This window comes from Rhinichthys klamathensis, unplaced genomic scaffold, assembly GCF_029890125.1.
Source record: "Rhinichthys klamathensis goyatoka isolate OS25496 unplaced genomic scaffold, OSU_Roscu_1.1 h1tg000685l_1, whole genome shotgun sequence".
In the NCBI taxonomy this organism is placed as follows: domain Eukaryota; kingdom Metazoa; phylum Chordata; class Actinopteri; order Cypriniformes; family Leuciscidae; genus Rhinichthys; species Rhinichthys klamathensis.
Genome location: NW_026607114.1, coordinates 331,526 through 347,500, shown reverse-complemented (window position 1 = coordinate 347,500; position 15,975 = coordinate 331,526). Strand labels below are relative to the sequence as shown.

At 37.8% G+C, this 15,975-nt stretch overlaps 1 protein-coding gene across 2 annotated transcripts in view; it reads right to left on the bottom strand.

Moving 5' to 3' along the window:
- loxhd1b (lipoxygenase homology PLAT domains 1b) overlaps window positions 1-15,975 on the bottom strand; it is an 82,320-nt gene that overhangs the window by 52,203 nt on the left and 14,142 nt on the right. The window contains exons 7-17 of one of the 2 annotated variants that reach the window (XM_056241928.1): window positions 14,804-14,927; window positions 13,361-13,611; window positions 11,449-11,584; window positions 9,457-9,617; window positions 7,576-7,662; window positions 7,361-7,496; window positions 4,436-4,590; window positions 3,463-3,623; window positions 3,303-3,379; window positions 583-779; window positions 1-165 (exon numbers count right to left, since the gene is read on the bottom strand). The exon at window positions 1-165 is cut by the window's left edge and continues 28 nt beyond it. In XM_056241928.1, the coding sequence (XP_056097903.1) occupies window positions 1-165; window positions 583-779; window positions 3,303-3,379; window positions 3,463-3,623; window positions 4,436-4,590; window positions 7,361-7,496; window positions 7,576-7,662; window positions 9,457-9,617; window positions 11,449-11,584; window positions 13,361-13,611; window positions 14,804-14,927 (1,650 nt within the window). Of the gene's footprint in view, window positions 166-582; window positions 780-3,302; window positions 3,380-3,462; window positions 3,624-4,435; window positions 4,591-7,360; window positions 7,497-7,575; window positions 7,663-7,826; window positions 7,840-9,456; window positions 9,618-11,448; window positions 11,585-13,360; window positions 13,612-14,803; window positions 14,928-15,975 lie in introns of those variants that run through there. The other variant, XM_056241930.1, reaches the window with a different exon arrangement.

Below are 15,975 nucleotides of genomic sequence, written 5' to 3'. Positions count from 1 at the left end.
GTAAATCTCCACCTCCGTCTTCCCATCAGCCTCGTCTCGGCACAGCCAGCGGTGACTCGGGAACATGTAGTGATTCCCGTGATTGGGAACCATGATCTGAACGCTGTCCAGGAACCAGCCGGCGCGCATCCCTTCGTTAGTGTGACCAATCAGGAGCCGGTTGATCTGCATTCAACAACAACATCTTAATGAGTTTAAAGTGCTCCCATTATGCTATTTTAAAGCTCCTAATGTTCTTCTAAAGGTCTCCTACAACAGATTTACTTTTCTCATAATCTCCATTACAGCATCAGCTCTTTTCCCTCAGTGTCTGAAACGCTTCGATCGAGGATTCAGTCAATCTAAGCTCCGCCTCTCTGAGAGCTGCTCTGCTCTGATTGGCCAGAAACCAAACGCTCATTATCATATCTGACTCTCAGCTCTTGATACACAGTGACAAGTTCAAGTGAGACTGGAATTAATGAGTGCAGTTCAGAATCGACTTTCTTTTGGGAAAATTAATATATCATATTTCACACTGCATTATATGAGCACTTTAATGTGTGTGTGTTTGTTTGGAAGTGGCACGAGAGCGACACACACCTGCCCGATGTCCGCGGTGTCGACGGTGAACACATCCACCCGTCCCGTCTCGAAGTAGTTGCGCAGGTTGTTGTCGGAAACCACGAGCATCATCCTGCTGGTGTCTCCCTTCTCGCCGTAAAACTTGACGAACACTTTAGAGTCGGAGCTTCCTCCGCTGACGTTTCCCGTCTTCACTGCGATGTGGTAACTGACGTCTGAAAACAGGCATTTCTCATCTTCAGCTAGTGAGCGTTCATCTGCCTTCTGTGAACTCGAACGGCTAATCTGATCTGTGTGCTGAATTCTGGGTTCCCTTTCGAAAGGGGACGAGACACTGCGTCGATGACGCTTTGGGGAACGCCTCACACCGTGTCCTAACTACACTCGATAAAAGGTCTCTTTTCCATGTTAATCCGAGTTTTTGTCCTAACCAGACGCGACGGCGACACGCAAAGTTTCAAATTTAGAAACGGTTCCTATTTCTGCGACGTCGCGGCTGACAGATCCGCCCACACAGAGATCTCATTGAATGAAATTACACTGGTTATGAGTACACATTATTTATTTTTAGTTAAAAATAGGTCACTGTGCCACAAGCGATAATGGATAATTTACCTCAGATTTTGAAAGCATATAATATAGCGTTTAAACTGAATTCTATGCAAACATACAACTGTACTTCATAACAAAATTAGTCAATGAGTATATTTTGTTAATGTTTTGATTTTTAATAATGTTATTTCTTGATTTGATTATGTCCTTACCCATTTCCAATGCGAGTGCGCTTTCACAGAGAGACTCCGCCCACACGCTGTTCTGAATGGCTGTGATTTTTGATTGACGTGTGGCGTCTCACAGTCGCGTCGCGTCTAGTGTGGACAGACACACTTGCTGTCGCTGGAATTTTATCGCGTCGCGTGTAGTTAGGACACGGTGTTAGCGTGAACCGGAGGGCGCTTTCACACTTGGTGATTGATTGCCTGTTCCAATCCGAACCCGAGATCGATTGCTCACCCCTCCCCCGATGGACTGTGTTCACACTACAGGTGAAACTCAAAAAATTGGAATATGGTGCAAAAGTTCATTTATTTCAGTAATTCAACTTAAAAGGTGAAACTAATATATTCTATAGACTCATTACATGCAAAGTGCGATATTTCAAACCTTTGTTTGTTATAATTGTGATGATTATGGCTTACAGATATGAAAACCTTTTCACAATATTCTATTTTTGAATTTGGGGTTTTCATAAGCTTTCGCCTGTATGTGACCTGAAGGGGGAGCGTTTGGCCATTTCAGTGAAACTGCTGTTTTTTGACGTTTTTGTCACAGCCATAACTTGGCATGCCCTCCCCTCAGCATGGTGGCGTTGGTATATCGTTCCCCAAAGCGTCATCGATGCAGTGCGAGTTCCCTTTCGAAAGGCAACATCTAGGTTACGACTGTAACCTCTGTTCCCTGAGAACAGGGAACGAGACACTGCGTCTTTCGCCACGCCTCGGGGATCCTGAACAGTCCCTTCAGACGATACGTTGTTGGCATGTTCTCTAGGCTCCCCTTATATACTTCCGGGTCGCACTAGTAGTGACGTCATAGGCTGTCGCCGACCAATAGGATTGCAGTGATTTGATAAGCGTTTCAGACACCGGTTCACGCGGAGGCGTTCCCCAAAGCATCATCCACGCAGTGCGAGTTCCCTGTTCTCAGATTGCATGGTTTCCCAAACTGTTTTTTATAATAATGAATTAAATGATAAAAATGTACAATTGAAATCATTTTAAAATAAAATAAACCAGAATAAGACACTTAGGCCGTGAGACAGAGGGTTGATTGGTACCATTTTGAGGGATTAAACCGCATGGTGATTTTTGTGTAGGTATATGACTCTGTAAAAAAAAAAGTGTGATAGCATTAGATTCAAGGTAGTTTTTGGTTACGGAGGATGATTATAATTATAATTTTTTTAAATAAATTTTTACAATTATAAAAGGATACATTTTTCTCTCTTGTAGTCACTGAACACCTTACCTTGAGGTAGGATGATATAAGTGTGGATTTCTAATGAAAGCTACAATGGATCGGATGCTATCACACATTTTCCAACACTAGAGATGTGTACCTTCATGAAAATCAAAAAGAAATTTAATCCCTCAAAATGGTACCGGTAGCCCAAATTTGGGGTCCCGTCTCATGGCCTAACTTACTTAAAATTAATTAAATTATAAAAATTTAAAATACAAAAATAAACCATTTTAAAATAAAAGCAAATCAAAATAAAACACTTACTAAAAATGAACTAAATGATAAAAATGTCAAATCGCACTAAATCATTTTAAAATAAAATTAACCACAATAAGACACTTAATAAAAATTAAAGCATAACAATTTAAAATACAAAACTAAATAATAGCAATTAAAATAAAACACTAAAAATTAACAAAATAAAAATATATAAAATTAAAATAAACACAATCATAATAAAACACTTACTAAAAATGCATTAAATATTAAACTTTAAAATAACGACAAACAAAATACTAAAGAACACTAAAAAAGATGAAAGTCAGGCGACCGACATCAGGGAAGAGCCGCTCACGTGCAGATGTGCTGTTATATTATTGAAATATAAAATATTCTAAGCAGCTTGAAGGGCTTCAGCTGAGAAAAGGGTTTGGAAACCCCTGATCTATTGGTTTATGACTAGATGAAAAGCATAATATGAAACAGGAGAAACTCACTGTAAAGTCTTTGTCCGTCTGCGAACGGCACGAGTTCCCGAACGATCTGGCCGTCGTCTTCCCCGCGGTCCAACCATCTGCACAGATGAAGACGAGACGAGGACATGAGCCGCTTCTGTGTGTTAAAGCACTGATCTGGATGCAAGTTCATGATTGTGACCTGTTGCACGGGAATTCGACGGCCTGGGATTCGGCCTGGCCTTCCTCTCGGATCAGCACTTTATCCAGGAACCATCCGCAGCCTCCGCCTCGCCCGTCGTGACCGATCCGAACCCGGCGCACGTGCCCGATCGACACCGCCTCGATGAGGAACTCGTCAGCCTGAGACCAAGCAGAAGATTTTAGCTTAGTCAAGTCAAGTTTTATATACAGAGCACAAGTTGAACACGATCCAAAGTGCTTCACAGTACAGGTGAAACTCGAAAAATTAGAATATGGTGCAAAAGTTCATTTCAGTAATTCAACTTAAAAGGTGAAACTAATATATTATATAGACTCATTACATGCAAAGTGAGATATTTCATTTGTTATAATTGTGATGATTATGGCTTACAGATATGAAAACCTTTTCACAATATTCTAATTTTGAATTTGGGGTTTTCATATCTGTAAGCCATAATCATCACAATTCTAACAAATAAAGGCTTGAAATATCTCACTTTGCATGTAATGAGTCTATATAATATATTAGTTTCACCTTTTAAGTTGAATTACTGAAATAAATTAACTTTTGCACCATATTCTAATTTTTCGAGTTTCACCTGTACATTTGCGAATGTCAGCCATTAAGAGACTGAGCGGCAGTGGGCGGGGCCTATGATTGCAGTGGGCGGGGCCTATGGTTTGATATCTATAACTATTTGTCGATGTCTTTATCTGGGGGCGGGCATATGCAAATATATTTGCCTGTGTGACGTCACAGATCCTGCAATATCAAAACGAGCTGTTTTTGGAGCTTGATTAAATAAATGCATTGTTTATAATGAGGACGACGTTTTAAGCCTCTTATATGTCAAAAGAACAAGGCAAATTTGAATTCTCATGTCTTTAAATCATAAAAATATAACATTAAATGAATTCTAAGATGTGCCGAGAGCGAGTCACTTCTAGATCTCCACAGGAACTGCACTAACGTTGCCCTTCTCAAACTTGTTGACGTTGTTCTTGCAGTTGATTAGCGTGCGTTCGCCCGTGTCTCCCAGATCTCCGATCAGACACAGGAACACATGGGCGTCCGTTCCTCCGCCGCTCACGTTCCCCGTGGAGACGGTGACGCGATACTTGATGACTGGGGGAAACAACACAGATGTACATTAGAGAGCAACATGAGGGTCATACTGCACGTCTGTTCTGATCACGGAAAACACATGCTACATAATGCGTAATAATCACTGGTGGGTCATAATAGCTGACTCAGATCGACATAATCAGAATATTCCACAAATTAAGTGCATTGCAAAAATTATGTTCTCCCCTAATCATGTTAGCAACATGCTAAATTGTGCTATCAACATGCTAGCAATGTGTTGATTCTTGTTAGCAAATTTGTTAAATCATGTTAGCAACATGGTAAATCATACGAACAAACCTGCTAAATCATGCTATCAGTGTGTTAAATCATGCTACCAACATGTTAGCAATGTGTTATATCAAGATAGCAATGTGTTATATCAAACTAGCAACATGCTAAATCATGCTAACGATGTGCTAAATCATGCTAGCAATGAGCTAAATCATGCTAGCAGTGTGTTAAATCATGCTACCAACATGTTAGCAATGTGTTATATCAAGCTAGCAATGTGTTATATCAAGCTAGCAATGTGTTATATCAAACTAGCAAAATGCTAAATCATGCTAACAATGTGCTAAATCATGCTAGCAACAAGCTAACAATATGTTAAATCATGCTAGAAACTATTTCTCGACAATTTCTTTAATCTAGTTTTATATTTACCTTTTTATATAGATTATGTATAGCGTTAGTAAAAATCCAATTTTTCATTGTTTGTTGATGTTCATGTTAGCAGTGCATTAACTATTATTTAGAGATCCAACTTTGGAACTTAAACCTGTATTAGTAAATGTTGAAATTATGTTTGACTAAGATTAATAAATGCTGTAGAAGTATTGCTTATTGTTAGTTCATGTTAACTAATATAGTTAACTAATGTTAACAAATGAAATGCATCTTATTGTTAAGTGTTACAGAATGTATTTTCTGATATGATTTGACACAAAAGGACCAAATCTATGCAGTGTTGGGCAAGTTACTTTTAAAAAGTAATTAGTTACAGTTACTAGTTACTTCTTCCAAAAAGTAACTAAATTAGTTACTCAGTTACAAATTTTAAAAGTAACTAGTTACTTAAGAAAGTAACTATTGCGTTACTTTCAAGTAAAATTAAATTTTAAATGCTCAAATGTGACCCCACCTCTACCCCTCTTTAACAGAACTTAAAATACATGTGCATGTTCAATTATTTATGATAAATCTGAATATTATAATGAAATGGACACTTAATACAGTAGGCCTACATTATTAACAGAAACATGAAACATTGTACACACATCTAAAAAAAAAATGTTGTTGTGGGACAAAGTGAGACTAGCCTCCAATCAAATGCCATGTATGTAGATATTATGTTTATATAGTGGATCAATGCAAATAACACAATAGATGTTTTGGAACTTTTGATATTTATTGCCCCTCAACAGGCCACAACTGGGCAAAATTAAATTAAGCTTGTTAAGCAATATACCAAAAAGACTGACTGTCTTGTGTTGTTCCTTGTGTGTCCTGTCCTGTCCGACTATGCGTTATGATGGGTCGTTCGCAATTCATGAGCGTTAGCCGTTAGTGATGATGAGGCGTTCGCGAATGAGCGTTAGTGATGATGGATCGACTCGTTCGCGAATAAGCTTTTGATGGGTCGTTCGCGATTCGCGAATGAGCCGACTCTAAGAGCCATATCTCGCATATCTGAAGAGCCGACTCTATTTTTACAAATTTAGCCTATAGAAATTAAATAATTATGTAATAAAAATTGAAATATTATAGTCAAAGTCATTTAAAGAGCCGTTTGTGAGCCAAAAGAGCCGGCTCAGTGAGCTGAGACAAAAGAGCCGAATGCCCATCACTACTATGCGTGCTTTCGAAGACCCGTCTAACTCTACCTCTGATTGGTTTACAATGACATTTTACTCTACCTCAGCCAATCGTCAGCATTTATGAGCTTGTCTCGTGCTCTGCCCACTAACCAAGGAAGAACAGTAAACAAAGTATTTGCCTCTCGCTCAGAGATCTAGTTGGTCTGATGAAAAAAAAAACAGCTTCATCAGTTATAGTAGCCTAACGCGCCGCTTTTTTTGGCAGTAACGGTAACGGCGTTATTAAGATGAGAAGAGTAATCAATTAGATTACTCGTTACTGGAAAAAGTAATGCCGTTAGTATAACGCCATTATTCCCATCACTGAATCTATGTGATAAATGAGTTAAAATTCAAAGGTCATCTAAACGTAGCCAGAATACATGTTAAATCATGCTAGCAGTGTGCGAAATCATGCTAACAATGTTAAATCATGCTAGCAAAATGTTAAATAATGCTAACAATGTGTTAAATCATTCAAGCAAAATGCTAAATCATGCTAGCAGTGTGCTATATAATGCTAGCAACATGTTAAATCATGCCAACAATTTGTTAAATCATGCAGGCAACATGCTAAATCATGCAAGCAACATGCTAAATCATCCTAGCAGTGTGCTATATCATGCTAGCAACATGCTAAATCATGCCAACAATATGTTAAATCATTCTAACAACCTGCTAAATCATAGTAAAACAATATGTTAAATCATGCTAACAACATGCTAAATCATGCTAGCAACATGCTAATCATGCTAGCAATGTGCTCCAACATGCTTATTGTTAACATTTAACATGTTAAATCATACTTTGCCAGAACACATGTGTAAGCTAACATGTGTAATCAAATAGATTACTTTATAAATGTAACTTATAATCAGCAACAGACTAGAGTTTGTAATGAATCTTTATACCTGGCAGCGGCTCTGGGATCAGCTCGCCTGTGGCCGGAAGCTCTCGCACAACCTCGTTATCGTCCTCGTTAGTGTCCAGCCAGCGCTCGCATGGGAACTTATACGTTTCCTTCGTTAAAGTTTTCATTATGGACATCTTAGGAGACATAAAGCAGACCGTTATTCAGATCATGTCACAGTAAATCACTGTGAAACACTCGATCTCGAGCTCTTACTCGACTCAGATGCCAGCCGGCGAAGGGATTCCTCTTCTCATGCCAGATCCTCAGTTTCGTCAGCTTCCCAAGATCCGGCAGCTCGATCTGACAGTATGGATGACGAACAAATGATATGCAGATTAGATGGTTTGAATTGCTGAAATGCATTAAGAATGACAATCCATACAGCAACAAATGAAACATTAAAATACCTTTCATAGTCATTTTTATCCAAAACACAAATTTTTCCTCCAAAACACCAGATTTACCATGAACTTGTCCAGCTGGGTTCAAGTCAACTCAATTTACCAAATTTTAAGTTGAAATGTCTCATTATAAAAGTGAAAACAACTTAGAATACCCGAGACTAAAAAAAAAAAATCAAACAAGAATTATGAACCTGACTTTATACAATGTTAAGATTTCTGTTTCTGGAAATGTATGCAAACTAAAGTAGTGCAAATATGCATATTTAATAGATTAAAGAGTCTATTTTTATTTGTGTGCGCTCTCAGCGTATAAGCTCTTGCGTGCATTAGAACTTTTGTGTTGCAGTGTAGATCTCTTCCCCTGCTCTATTTCTGTTATGGAGGTTAGCAAACAGCATTGCATTTCCACGCGAACCTCTTTCTGGATTGGAGTGCGGATCGCCTGTAGAGCTGTCAAAATGGCTGAAAAGCTAAATTCGAATTTCTTTCTTAAATATTAGCAAAATTCGAAAATTATATTCGAATTCTAAAGGCAATATTAATGTTAGAGGAAGAGAGCACTGTATTGTCTCCTGTGTCCACAAGAGGGCGCAAGCGAACGCAATTAGCAAATATAACCCAAATCAAGCATCGCATCTTTTATTGAAATTAAATGACATTCACTTTTTAAAGTGCATTAACTTTTGAAACAATTGTTCTTAAATGAAATATAATTTCCTTAATGTGCATGCAAGGAAAATTAGGTTACAATAGTGCATAAAACTGTGTTCGTGCATCAGTAACCTGAGAAAACACACGTTCAACACTAAACACTGAACACTAAATAGCAAACTAGCATTCAGAAACACTTCCACTCACTACAATATCGACATATTGTTCGTCAAAAACACCAGATCTGAGCGAGTGCTGAGCGCAGTTGATGAAACACACTCACACACACACACACACACTCAGCTCTGACCAATGCAGGTTTGGTCAAGTGTGACACACCAAAAATTCAAATGCACGGTTTTTGCATTCGAATTTGCAGAGTTTTTTTTTTTTTTTTTTTTTTGACGAATAATCGAAATTCTAATTTGTATTTGACAGCCCTAATCATCTGTAGGTTTCCGTCCACACGTTTTTATCCGCATTAAGTGATATCGAATGAAAAATGCCTTATGGAAACAGTAAAATTCGATTGAATTTTATATCGACTAATTTAATATCGACTCAAATGAAATACGATCGGTTGGAAGCGTTATTATTGTGCGATCCATTTTGCCTAGTAAAACTTTGTTCGCAAATGTTGGCTTGAATGTTGTGGAATTCGGTGAGAAAATGAATGGAAACACCTTAACATGTCTCAAATCAATTCGATATACCAATTTGATCGCAAAACAGCATGTGACGTCATTACGCACAGGTTTTTATCCGCTTTAAAGCCATTTGATGGAAACACACTTTCACCAGCTTTATTCGCATGAGGTTTTTTACCGAACTTCAGATAATTCGATTGACAAGTGGATGGAAACATGGCTTGTGACTGACTGTATTCAGTGTCTGACTGTGTGCAGAACCGTAACATCCGTACCGTGACGGTTCGAGACGAATACTGTACATGTACCGTTACACCCCTAATATATAGTTTGTCCTTTAGTCCCCCAACACACCAAAAACACCTATTTTTACTGCAAGACAGCGGATTTACCATGAACTTGTCCAGCTGGCCCTGCTCAAAGTTATCAGTTTTGTTGTCGAGTTTCATCTCATCGGACTTGCCCTTCTCCCCGAATATCTGGAGTAAGATGGAGGCGTCTGTTCCTGCGCCTGCAAGATCTGACGTCCAAATCCACAGGGACCAGGGATGTTCTGTATGGAGGGATTATTGGGTCAGATTGAAAACTAAAAGTCTAAAACTAAAAGTCTTAAACGAAAACCAAAAGTCTAAGTTTGAAACTAAAAGTCTAAGTCGAAAACTAAAAGTCTAAGTCAAAAAGGAATTTGGTATTTAGGATTGGGCATTTGGTATTAAGGATTGGGCATTTGGTATTTAGGATTGGGCATTTGGTATTAAGGATTGGGCATTTGGTATTTAGGATTGGGCATTTGGTATTTAGGATTGGGCATTTGGTCATTTAGCCATTTAGAATTTAGGATTGGGCATTTAGGGATTTAGGATTGGGCATTTAATCATTTAGCCATTTAGGATTGGGCATTTGAGGATTGAGGATTGAGTAGTGTATGCAAATAAGGAGGCGTGGCCCAAATACTGGAGGCTGGGTTTGAAATGGCTGGTGCAGATGCACCTAATGGACAGCAGAGGGCGCTCCAGTGCTAAGGAGCACACTGTAATGAAACCAAACAGAGCGAGTGAGCAGGTCTGGAGCGAGGACTGTACTTTATAATGTGATAACTTCAACTTAATGACAGCGTTGTATAGGGGTACTGGAACGGTACATGTATTCCTATTGAACCGAACCGGTAGCCTACGGGCGTCACGGTTCGGTGCACGAATTTACACGGAGAATACACGGTATAAAAATAAATAAAACTCTAAATAGCGATACATTTCGCTCTATTCGCGTTTGGTGTGAACGCAGCATAATAAACAGGCTGCGACGTCAAGGTTGCAATGTTGGAGTGTGTGCGCAAAGTTCAAATTGTAAGTGTGTATATTTGTGTACACTCGCAATAAAATACAACATTGTGCTTTTGTCACACTCTAAAATCTTGTCAAACTGTAACCTACAACTATCACCCAACCAAAATCACACACACACACACACACACACACACACACACTCTCTCTCTCTCTCTCTCTCTCTCTCTCTCACACACACACACACACACACACACACACCAAGTTCGTTCGCGCCCACGCCTCCCCCTCTCTCTCTCGTGCGCACACACACACTCCAGCATTGCAATCTTGATATCGCAGCCTGTTTATTATGCTGCGTTCACACCAAACGCGAGTAGAGCGAAATGTATCGCTATTTAGAGTTTTATTTATTTTTATACCGTGTATTCTCCGTGTAAATTCGTGCACCGAACCGTGACGCCCGTAGGCTACCGTTTCGGTTCAATAGGAATACATGTACCGTTCCAGTACCCCTATACAACAATGTGATTAAGTTGAAGTTATCACATTATAAAGTACAGTCCTCGCTCCAGACCTGCTCACTCGCTCTGTTTGGTTTCATTACAGTGTGCTCCTTAGCACTGGAGCGCCCTCTGCTGTCCATTAGGTGCATCTGCACCAGTCATTTCAAACCCAGCCTCCAGTATTTGGGCCACGCCTCCTTATTTGCATACACTCCTCAATCCTCAATCCTCAAATGCCCAATCCTAAATGGCTAAATGATGAAATGCCCAATCCTAAATCCCTAAATGCCCAATCCTAAATCCTAAATGGCTAAATTACCAAATGCCCAATCCTAAATACCAAATGCCCAATCCTAAATACCAAATGCCCAATCCTAAATACCAAATTCATTTTCGACTTAGACTTTTAGTTTTCGACTTAGACTTTTAGTTTCAAACTTAGACTTTTGGTTTTCCTTTAAGACTTTTAGTTTTAGACTTTTAGTTTTCAATCTGACCCAATAATCCCTCCATAGTTCTGAGGGGCAGGAGATTTAACCCTTTAACCTCACACACCTAGAACCTCTTTCACTCTCGCTGTAAGACCAATACGCACTTTTCTGCCTCTTTTGCCTGAGCGAGACCATTTCGTAGAGTTCTCTCTCGATGAGTCCATCGCTCTCGTTCTCATCCAGCCATTTAGAGCAGGGGAACGTCTGCTCGATGCCAGTGAACGGACAGAACACAACCACCTAACACAACAAACACAGGCGAATTAAGCATTTTATACATTTTGTTGATAATTTTCAGTTTTTGTCCTATAATATAAAAAAATTCTACAAAATCTTGTTTTTTGTCAAAGTCTAAAATACATTGCGCACTAGACTATAAATCTTAATTTAAGAAAATTGGTCGTCTTCAGTCTTGGCAAGAGAATTTTTGCTAATTTTGAGGTTGATTTTACCAGAGTGGCATAAAGTGCAAGTTTATGTTCAATTAGATTGTTGTGCTAATTTTATTAATAATACCACCCCTCAAAAAAATTCAAATTTCAAGAATCTTAATTAAAAAAGGTCAAATATGATTCGTTGTTACACTGCAAAAAAATGCCCTTCTTGAAACAAACAAGATGCAAGTAAAGTGTACAAAAAATGTATTGAGTTGTTTTAAGATTCTTTTCAGGTTATTGTGCATCTATGGAAGTAAAATAATGCCATTTTTAAAAAAGAATGTATTTTTAAACAGTTTGAATGTTTTGGAAGTGAAATATGAAAGGTGAATCGTCCCTTTCATCCCATTGGCTGGTGTTCTAATAACTCGAAGGTGATAAGGCTCTCTAGCAAAACTCCCATTTCGTCAGTCACTGACGTAACGTCTCCGCTCCCTCCTTCAGGGAACGAGGGTTACATGCGTAACCGAGACGTTATTTTGAATTTAAGTTGAAAGAATGTGAGGAATGTGCTTAAAGGGTTAGTTCACCCAAAAATGATGTCATTAATGACTCTCCCTCGTGTCGCTCCAAGCCCGTCAGACCTCCGTTCATCTTCAGAACACAGTTTAAGATATTTTAGATTTAGTCCGAGAGCTTTCTGTCCCTCCATTGTAAATGTACGGTATACTGTCCTTGTCCAGAAAGGAAATAAAGACATCATCAAAGTAGTCCATGTGACATCAGTGGGTTAGTTAGAGTGTGTTGAAGCATCGAAAATACATTTTGGTCCAAAAATAACTAGGGCTGTCAAATGATTAATCGTGATTAATCACATCCAAAATAAAAGTTTTTTTTACATAATATATGTGGGTGCATTGTGTATAATTATTTTATATATATAAATACACACACATGCTTGTATATATTTAAGAAATATTTTCATGTATATACTGTATATAGATTTATATATAATTTATATTATATATAAATATAAATATTTTATATATAAATTATATTTTTTTCTTAAATATACATGCATGTGTGTGTATTTATATATATACAAAATAATTATACACAGTGCACCCACATATATTATGTAAAAAAAACTTTTATTTTGGATGTGATTAATCGTGATTAATCATTTGACAGCCCTAAAAATAACACAAACTAGGACTTTATTCAGCATTGTATTGTGTTCCGGTTCTGTTGTGCACATCAGAACACACATCAGTGTCCATAAACGACATGAGGGAGAGTCATTAATGACATCATTTTAATTTTTGGGTGAACTAACCCTTTAAATTACTATTTATTTATTACTTATTAATATATTCTAGTAATTTAAAGGTTAATTATTTTTTTTAATTAAAAAAATGTTTTATAAAAAAAATAGGAAAAATGTTATATATATAAAAAATTTGAGTATCATTTTAGGCCTTTGGATCATTTTGACCCACGAGGGAAAGATGAAGCTTAACACCAGTGGGTGTTTGTGCATTGCTTTGTTGCATGTACTTGCATTATTTTAAACATGATTTTTCTATCATAATCAGCAGTTATAGCTGAGAAACACAAAGGTTATCGGGTGAAACGTGACCTTTTCGCAGTACCAGCCGGGACTGACCCCTCCGTTATCATGACCGATGGTGACCCGACTGAGAGGACTGAGCAGCGCTGCGATCTCCACGTTAAAGATGTCGGTGAGCCCGCGCTCAAACGTTCCTCCCTCCAGGAAAACCTTCCCGCTGTTCTTCAGGGCTTTGGAGCCGTGCATGATCATGTGGATTTTAGAGTTGGTTCCTGCACCTCGGACTTTCCCCGTCACCACCTGAACGTTGTACACGATTCCTGCAAAAACACAGTCCAGTCTGAGAGTCTGAACATAAGAGCTTAATCGTACAGCCAGTCAACGGTCCTGCTCATCATCAGTCTCTTCTGCTCACCGAGGCTGCATTTATTTAATCAAAAATACTGTAAAATTATGAAATATCATTACAATTTAAAGTAACTGTTTTCTATGTGAATATATAGTAAAGTGTAATTTATTCCTGTGATTTTCAGCATCATTACTCCAGTCTTCAGTGTCACATGATCCTTCAGACATCACTCTAATATGAGGATCTGATGCTCAAGAAACATTTATGATTATTAGCAGTGTTCATATTTTTGTGATGCATTTTATTTTTCAGGATTCTTTGATGAATAGAAAGTTCAAAAGAACAGCATTTGTTTGATGTAGGAATCCTTGTAACATTTTAAATGTCTTTATTGTCACTTTTGATCAATTGAATGCATTCTTACTAAATAAAAGTATTATTTTTTTCTTTTTATTTAAAATCTTACTTATCCTAAACTTCTGAATAGCAGTGTATCATAATTTCCTGATAAATATGAACACTGCTAATAATCATAAATGTTTCTTGATCATCAGATCATCATATTAGAGTGATTTCTGAAGGATCATGTGACACTGGAGTAATGATGCTGAAAATCACAGGAATAAATTACACTTTACTATATATTCACATAGAAAACAGCTGATTTACATTAGAATAATATTTCACTGTTTTCCAGTATTTTTCACTTCTTTCAAAGACATAAAAAGCCAAACTTTTGACTGGTAGTGTACATAGATGCAATTTACAAGCCTTTATTTGTTATAATTTTGATGATTATGGCTTACAGATATGAAAACCTTTTCACAATATTCTAATTTTGAATTTGGGGTTTTCATATCTGTAAGCCATAATCATCAAAATTATAACACATAAAGGCTTGAAATATCTCACTTTGCATGCAATGAGTCTATATAATATATTAGTTTCACCTTTTAAGTTGAATTACTGAAATAAATGAACTTTTGCACCATTATTTTCGAGTTTCACCTGTACAGATGCAATTTACTAAAGCATTGAAGTCCTCAGAGAAAGCGATTCAGTCATGTGTGTTCAAACATTACACTCACTACATCATCAGTATGTTGGTTTTCGGAGGTTTTATGAGGAGATTTTGTAAAACTTGAAGATGCTGTATGGTTTACCGGTGGGTTGACTCCCTCCAACCAGAACATCTCTCTGTATCTTTCCATCATCTTCATCGATGGCAAACCAGCGGTTGATGGGAAACTCGTACAAGGCTTTGTTTCCCAAATCATCCAGTATGACCTGAAATAAAAGCGAGCGCCATCAGCAGTGCGGGTTTCATTGCAGTGATATATGGTGTCTATGTGCATATCTATCCATCTATCTGCAGGCTGTGGCTCTCATCAGAAGGAAAGCCAATCCAGTAGAGTAGTGTGGTGTTTCCTTTCAGCGTGGATAAGGTGACTAGAATTACCTCATCCGGAGAGATGCCGTGTGAGGTGGAGCGAATGCAAATCGTCCACTACCAACCCGAATGCCTTTGTGTGACAACACCGATGTCTCGAATATAATCACAAGATCGATCTTTTAGTCGGTGCTGTTTTCAGTAGGAAAAAGCTTCACTAAACATTATCTGTAGCGCCTTGATATGAAACAGAGTCTCAGCTTAGAGATATAAAGTCAGAATTGCGTGATATAAAGTCAGAATTGCGAGATATAAAGTCAGAATTGCAAGATATAAAGTCAGAATTGCGAGATATAAAGTCAGATTTGAGAGATAAAGTCAGAATTGCGAGATATAAAGTCAGAATTGCGAGATATAAAGTCAGAATTGCGAGATATAAAGTCAGAATTGCGAGATATAAAGTCAGAATTGCGGGATATAAAGTCAGAATTGCGAGATATAAAGTCAGATTTGAGAGATAAAGTCAGAATTGCGAGATATAAAGTCAGAATTGCGAGATATAAAGTCAGAATTGCGAGTTATAAAGTCAGAATTGCGAGTTATAAAGTCAGAATTGCGATATAAAGTCAGAATTGCGAGATATAAAGTCAGAATTGCGATATAAAGTCAGAATTGCGAGATATAAAGTCAGAATTGCGAGATAAAGTCAGAATTGCGAGATATAAAGTCAGAATTGCGATATAAAGTCAGAATTGCGATATAAAGTCAGAATTGCGAGTTATAAAGTCAGAATTGCGATATAAAGTCAGAATTGCGAGATAGTCAATTTTGCAATATAAAGTCAGAATTGCGAGATATAAAGTCAGAATTGCGAGATAAAGTCAGATTTGCGATATAAAGTCAGAATTGCGAGATATAAAGTCAGAATTGCGATATAAAGTCAGA